We start from the raw sequence: 7,968 nt of genomic DNA, 5'->3' as shown, positions 1-7,968 counted from the left end.
TTATTTACTCATCTTAGTGCTTGAAATGGAACCCACCCTGGGTTCCATTTGTTGCAACACATTTATCACCGCACCGAGACAATGTATCAATGTTATTGAAGTGATAACTTCGTATGGGAAGTTGAGCAGCTTCGTTACGTAACGCGTTACGGCGCCAGTCTGTCTGTTTCTTTCTCTCATGCACACGGTAGCGGCAGGCAGGCTTCTCCTCTCTCACTCTAACCCAAGGGGCTAGTTAGTTGAAGTAGCATATTTAGTTGAAGTTGTCACTTCTGTCGGGCATCTCGAGACACACTCTTTTTTATTATAGTTTGTCATCTTCTTACTTTAGAAAACTTCATCATGTTATTATTAAAAAATACAAGCAGAGTGTAAACTTTTTGGCCATATCAGTTCCCAAGGAATACAATACCTTTCCAAAAGTTTTATAGTCCTTGCTTCGTATAACAATTTCTAAATAGAATGGATTTTCTTAAGTATTGTTTAAAAGGCGGTCATTTTGGCAGCTTTTTCGAGCGATCGCAATTACTAATAACTTATTTCTTTAATTTAACCTTTGTATATCGAACAGGTGCAAATAAAAAGATTATTTTTAATTCCTAATTAATTTTTTTACACACAAACCTCTAATCATTGTGTAAAACACTTGAAGTCTTCAGTTTATTATTAAATTAATGCTTGACCCCACAAATTGTTCTAATAATGTTGTCGATCACTTTTTGACGTAAAGAAAAATGTTCTAGAAGTTTCGACATACCGTAAATTTTGGTATGATACATGGTAATCAGCAAAATCAGTGTTATGGTGATATATTTAGGCATCAAATAGGCTTACATGTTTGTTCATAACTTTGAAATGTCTTTATAATCTTTGTAACAATTGTATGACAAAGGGAGCTTATTATCATACATCTGAATATCGATGTTTTATCAGTAACTTCACATATAAAATGTAAATAAACGTAAAAATTCAAAGCACGGCAATCCCACGCAATTGTTTGATAAAAATTATACACTCGCTGAGCTATTTTCAAATTAATGTTAAAAAATACTAAATTTACTTTCAAACTAATCTTTTTTTCTTAATTACCAACACCTTTCTCATGTATGATAATCGTGGTAAAACAACTTTATCTTGATACATATAAATATCAATTATTTTTCAATTATATTTTTTGACCTCTTCAAGATTTTAACATTTAAAACGGTAAATGCTATCTCTATTATACTTGTTCGGTAGAAGCTACCATACCTATGCGAATATATTTAAACGTCAAAATTTGCGATCGCATGTTCTAGACTATATTGGAACACCGTTTAACACTGCCCATGACAAAATCATCTCTATTTCAATGTAGTTAAGCATCAAAATTGCTTGTTCCGTTTTCGAATTTCGAAATAACCGACACTTTTGTACCGTTATAATGTACATGGTAAGAGCATCCTTATGTATATGTAAATAAGCCTCAATTCGCTAGTCCTTCCCGTGGCGGCAGCACGCCGTACAGTCCAGAGAGCAAGGTGATCGCTACCTTTTCCCACGCTGTATTGTTGACATTTGTTCCTGGACAGGAAAAAAGCACTTTACATTTTGTGTATTACTCAACTACTCATATTCGAAATTTGAATTCTCTGCAATACTTTTTTGAAATCTTATAATTACTTTAAAACCTGGTGTGTATTATGGCAATCGTTCTAAACATCTTAGAATTAAAGTAACGTATGAAAGTAGCGATTTGCCTAGGTATGAAAAAGACAAAGAAAGTATTAATGATTAATAATAAAAAAAACTTGCACCTTAAGAATATAAGGTGATTTAAATCGCCAACATTTACTTGTAAAAATAATATGCATTGCACCTTTTATCACCAGCGCTAACTTTTGTATAATAATTGTTAATAAAAAAATGCACCCATACGGTGAATCCATGGAGCGTGTTTAGTGCAATGAGTGCGGGATAAAAAATGATCCTACAGCTGACCATCTACAAGTAAGAATTTCACCCAGAACCTAACCCCATCCGAATCTCACGTGGTGTAAAATAAAGCATTTTTGTGCTAAGAGTGCAGAAGCTAGATACCAATTCGCTACAATATAGAATCCCATCGCAATCAAATATAGCTAGTTTATAAAAAAATTGTGCTTATAGTGATTATCATCTAAACCACTCCAACTACCATCCCACGCAATCCCATATGATAATTTCATTCGTACTTCTCCTAATAAATCCTCTGACGCTATAACTCGTTGTCTCCTAGCATTAGGACTCATCATATACCTTCATAGCCCGCAAAGCCTCGAGCAACTCTTGCTTATCGGCCAGCAAGTTGGCCGCTTCCTGCTGCGCCGCGTGCGCACACTGCCTTAGGACGGACGCTTCCTCGGCGATGCTGGAATGAGATGTTTATATCATATATTTATTGATAATATACAGTATAAAAAACTTACAGTCCATTTTAATTCATTCCACATATTCGGATAAACACTAATCCTGACAGTAATATTAAATATGTGTAGAAGAACAGAAAGCGGGAGTTTTAATGCAGATCCGAAATGGAAATAGATATTAGACATAAGGTATGATTTTTGTTGCTCAACATGAGTATTCTTCAATAGTTATCTAAAGTACTATGAATATTTTATGTGGATGTCAAATATCATATTACAAGGTAAACTGCAAAAAAAAAATCCATTGTGTAACATATCATTTGAATCGATATATCGTACTAAAGCAAGTAAAGTATACATTAAATGAATTTCTATCAATCAATACTAGATCCTGAGGACCAAAATGACTTTGAGGCAAAAATTAGAAAAACTATTAAGCCACAATTGCAAAAAATAAACCTTTTTAAACCACTTACGCCCTCAATTCCCTATTATCCTCCGCTATCCGATCCAGCGTGTTCAATCTCTTCCTCAACTCTTCGTTCTCCCTGTTCAGTCTGTCTATCTCCTCTCGCGCGTTCTGCAACTCCGGCGGATTCTGGCTCGTCGGTGTCTCAATGGTTACTGGCGGCCCGAGGTGGACCACGCCGTTCGAGTCCCGGGTGAGGCGGAGGGTCGTCAGATCGAGGTCGAGCGGTTGGGGAGGGGGAGAGGATATGGATCGGGTCGGTCTGTCCTCTATTAGGTGCAGTTTGAGATTCAATATTAGCACCTGAAAACACCCGATTATACTTTAAATGAGCTTTTCATCGTTTATATATAAAAAATGGCACATTTTCAATTTCTTTACGAGAACAATATGATATAATCTATACTAATATTATAAAGCTGAAGAGTTTGTTTGTTTGTTTGAATGCACTAATCTCAGGAACTACTGGTCTGATTTCAAAAATTCTTTCAGTGTTTGATAGCCCATTTATTGAGGAAGGCTATAGGCTATATATGCACTACGGACGAAGCAGGGGCAGACCACTGGTATACTATAATTGTATTTTTCATACCCCCTTGATAAGAGTAAGGCAACACAGAATAGCGTTTGCCGAATCACCTGTTAATAATACAAAATGCTAATAAGCAACACACAAGCAACATTTTCATGCAACACACAGCACCAACCTCCAAAGGCATGGGGGGGGCGATGACCTCGTCCTCAATGAACTCGGAGAGCGCGAGGGCCGTGCTCATGTTCAGTGACATACTCAAGTCACGTATCTGAGCTTCTAGAAGTTCCTCGAATGGCGCCAAACCGGACGGTTGACCCTGAAAAAGAACCACAATTTTAATTAGAAATATCTTTAGTTTTAATTCTAAGTCTAAAATGTCTCGTCACGAATAACTCCTGATAAGTGGACATAGAAGTAGAAAGTATATTTAAGTACTGTTACAAATCTTGGTCTTTTTATTTGTTTTATTTTTGTTCGTTTTGCTTTATTGATTTATTCTGTTTAAAAATACGTCAATCGAAATAACAGATAAGATATAAACTTGTACGTCAATTAGTGTTATAAGGCTACTAGATTTTATCAACAAGACACTGATACTTAAGTTTTTTACAATATTTGGATCCTTCAATTTTATAACAAAAAAGAAATACTATTCAATCATAACTCACATTATCATCTAGGAGCCTAGGCAGTTCGTTGCGCACTAGCCTAGCCGCGACGCGCGGCATTTCCTTCACTCTCATTTCATCTTCATTGGCCGGTTCGTTCCACGCCCGAGCGCGCATCGAAAACTTATTCTGTACAATGCAACGTTTTATTGGTTCGATCGTGGGTACCACGGGTCTCCATATCCTATGCAATTTTGTGGACTACATACTAATCTTGTCTACGTCAAATAACTTTGTGTTTGCATCTCTTTCATGCAAAGCTTTTTTAGTTATAGTGTATAAGTGTTAAATCAAGCCCAATGATTCAAATAGCACAAATTTCCTCAATAAATGTAGATGTTTGTGACATTTAAATTTAAATTTATATAAGGTTAGAAGCACATGCGATATGAAGCAATTTAAAGGAGCACTTTTAGAGTAACTGTATTTAACTGAATTTAATCTATTCTCATTCACAAAGTAAACAAGCTTTGCTTTTACTAACGATACTATTCGTTTTTAGACACAGATAAAAATTATGTTAATAATAAACGTTATCCATAAAATACATAGAACTGTAATAAAATTATCAGGCGAACTAATACTAGAATGATGTGAGATGAATATGGCATGTGCAGACTAAACAAATTCATACATTTGGAGTTTTATATTCACATAATCCATCTCTTTCACTCATTTAGATACATCTCGTTCCAGAATGAAACGAATAATTTAGAAAAATTCTCGATATTTGAAAATACAAAAGTATGGTAAGGATCAATCTATCTCGCTCTAATGAAGGTAATATCTAAAGTGTAGAAAGAGACAGTGTTAGGGTATTATGGTATAAAAGCTAGTCAATAAATAACTATTCGATACGTCTTAATGAAGTGAATTCTAAATATGATAACGGCATGCTACATTTGATAGGAATTTCTATTCATACTTTGTGAGTGATTACATAATTTAATTGAAGCTGATTATGAAACATGTCTTCATCTTTTCTTCTTCAACTGACCATCCTTAACGAATCTATTACGTACGTAAAACAATTTAAACTGCAATATCGTTATCAAGCAGCTTAAAGATTAAATTTGCAGATTCACAAATGAGTCGGTGAGTTTTAGGGACTTGAAAAGAAAACGTATTCCATATACATATATATAACCTCGGGACTTGTTATATTAAACTCGATATAACTCACCTAGCTACACGGTCAAGATGAAAACACATTTCGACACACACGTTCCAAACCCCCTTGGCTACGACACAAAAGTCTACAATCTATGGCACGTAACAAAACACTACTTTTAATCTGTCGTCAGAAATACCTTGAGTCGAGTCTTTGGTTCACGATAGCCGAGCGGGCGGTGTTGCCATAGAGAAAACACATAGACGACATAGTTAGAAAAATTGCATTCCTTATACGCTGTTAGGTTCGTTTTGGAGGGGATACGAGATACGATGGTATGACGTGGTGTGATGAACATGCATATACATGATACTCTACCATATTTTCTCTTTAATCCGTTTGAAAATTCAACTTTGGAAATATTGTTTTCGATTCTGAGGTTCTTTAATAGCTTTAACTACAATAGTACTTTAATTAGAATACAAAGAGATATTATGACTCGCAACAGTGTTGCTTGGATAATTAATTGTTGAATGAAAATGAACATAAAACTGCTTCTACAGTTATTGAATGGTAAAGTATCATCACATAAAAACGAATTTAATAATTCAATAAAATAAAGATTGAAACATGCTAAAAAAGTACTCTCCGTAGAAAATAAATAAAATAAGACTATACAGAATCACAAAGTGATTAGATAATGAAACACGTTAGCTCAGTGCGTATCCGATAAATGAATACTAAAACAACATAGATCTTTGTGGAGAGAAGTATATATATATTGAAATATAGTGTACATGTCAGGTGTATTGAAGTGTTAACACAATGAAAGGGTAGAAATATACATAAATATTATAATAATATTTTTTGTAGTAGATTTATTTCTATTGACAAGCAGTCGCTCGTCCTGGTTTTACCCGGATCGACCCGGGATGAAAACAATATAAAATATAGCCTATAATACTCACAGATAACGTTGCTTTCTATCGGCAAAAGAAATTTTAAAATCTGTTCAGTAGATCCGGGGATTACCCCCTAAAACTTAAGAAATTCGCAAACATAAAACATTTTATGTATGCCCATAATAGAAAATAAAGTCTGATAATTATAACAAGGAAAGTGTTAAAGGAATTATGTTGGTGCAAAAAAGATTTTAATGTAGGAAATAACATAAAGTTAAAATAGTATTATGTGATGAAATGTAGGTGTCATAGTACAAGACTTTCATATGTTACAATTAGATCAAGTAGAGCACATGTCGTAATTTTGTAGTAGAAATAAGAAAATATTCCAGGTTTAATGACAAACTTACTAAATTATGTCTTTCATAAAATATCCCTATAATTATAATATTACCACAATTTCTCTGCATAAATTGTTAAAACTATCATTGCCACTGTTTGCTTCAAGTTCAGTTGCACAAACATATGATTTTAATTTTATCAAAGTGTGGTCACCCCACAAACTGGAAAATGTCCCATGAAACTGTCATAATTTTTTTTTACATTTCGTGGCATTTGTCTGAGAATTAGTGACAGGACCACAGCCTGTGTATTCTATTATAAACAAATTCTACTATAATTCTATTTGAGTATGCATTGGTTACAAAATCACACCGCGAAGTATCCTTACCTGGAACTCATCCCAGGGTATGGAGGAGCACTGATCGGACTTGAGGTCGTCTGCGGTGAGGCGGAGGGAGGACTTTCCTGGGACACTTTGCTGCACCAGGTATATGTTGTTCAGTCTCCAAGTGCATGTGGATATCTGCGAATTACAGAGGAGTTATTTTATCAAATTGACTCCTATTTAAACAATCCTATATCCTATTTTAACTTCAATATTTGTCGAATAGTTGAAACTAGTCCTTTTTATTTCTTCACTAAGTTGTTTTTCGCTATTTGGTTGTAGGTTTGTTGTCTGTATAAGATATTATATACTATTACTCGAGTTTGTTTGTCAATAAATGAAAGTATATGTGTGCCTTTTATGGGCAAACAACTGCTTAGGATTTCTTATTCAAAAACTACAGTTGCTTGTCTATCTTTACATAAATCGAGAATTTCCTGAGCAATTGTAATAAAATGGAAAACGCGTCAAGTTTTAGAATACAAATGTACATATATAAATAAATATACGTTAGTTTATTAGTTTATTTTGCGTTAAACTTCTGAGCAATTACTTTAATGGTATAACAATGTCTGTGGATCTATTACCAGATCTCTCCGTTTGCAGGAGCTAGTGATGGAGTGGTCGGAGGGAGAGGACGACCTCTCCACCACTTCAGCTGCCATCTCCACGCCACTGTTGCACGAACGACCCAGTTCGAATTCCCTGAAAATTTGTTTTCGGTGATAAAATTCTAACTGCTTTTAATTATAATTGTAATACGTACGTTTCTATTACTATTCTTTTATGTAATTTTGTAGGAGAAACTAAACATAAAATAATTCCAAGAAAGTAGAGAGTAAGGACCTTTTCCCATTTTCTGTTGTTTCCCTACCGTACAAATTAGCTGTCCAGGTAAGTGTCAAAAAGTGTTCCTTTTTTTCTATTTATTTGTTCTCCTTTGTAGCACCAACAGCGCCGAGGACATTATAGAAGAGTGTAGGAGTAGGCTCTTGTCTTACAAGATACTCTGCGACATTATGAGTACATTCTCATCAGGTAGTATTTGGTGGTATAAAACAAAACAAGCAGTCTCCTTCCCACCTCCCCCCCACACACAGGTCCTATCTACGGTACAGGCGAGTACATGCCCATCAAGTGGCAGTCGTCAAAACGTATAGTCCCCCCCC

General features: G+C 34.9%; 1 protein-coding gene across 1 annotated transcript in view; it reads right to left on the bottom strand.

The window, feature by feature from the left end:
- Positions 1–253: 253 nt before the first annotated feature.
- LOC119837284 (UHRF1-binding protein 1-like) overlaps positions 254–7,968 on the bottom strand; it is a 24,178-nt gene continuing 16,463 nt past the window's right edge. Inside the window, exons 21-28 of the mRNA XM_038362800.1 lie at positions 7,387–7,536; positions 6,803–6,937; positions 5,370–5,381; positions 4,060–4,188; positions 3,564–3,707; positions 2,864–3,159; positions 2,278–2,389; positions 254–1,563 (exon numbers count right to left, since the gene is read on the bottom strand). Of these exons, the coding sequence (XP_038218728.1) occupies positions 1,528–1,563; positions 2,278–2,389; positions 2,864–3,159; positions 3,564–3,707; positions 4,060–4,188; positions 5,370–5,381; positions 6,803–6,937; positions 7,387–7,536 (1,014 nt within the window). The 3' untranslated portion in view covers positions 254–1,527. The remainder of the gene's footprint in view (positions 1,564–2,277; positions 2,390–2,863; positions 3,160–3,563; positions 3,708–4,059; positions 4,189–5,369; positions 5,382–6,802; positions 6,938–7,386; positions 7,537–7,968) is intronic.

This window comes from Zerene cesonia, chromosome 27, assembly GCF_012273895.1.
Source record: "Zerene cesonia ecotype Mississippi chromosome 27, Zerene_cesonia_1.1, whole genome shotgun sequence".
Classification (NCBI taxonomy): domain Eukaryota; kingdom Metazoa; phylum Arthropoda; class Insecta; order Lepidoptera; family Pieridae; genus Zerene; species Zerene cesonia.
This window is presented reverse-complemented; position numbering and strand designations above follow the sequence as displayed.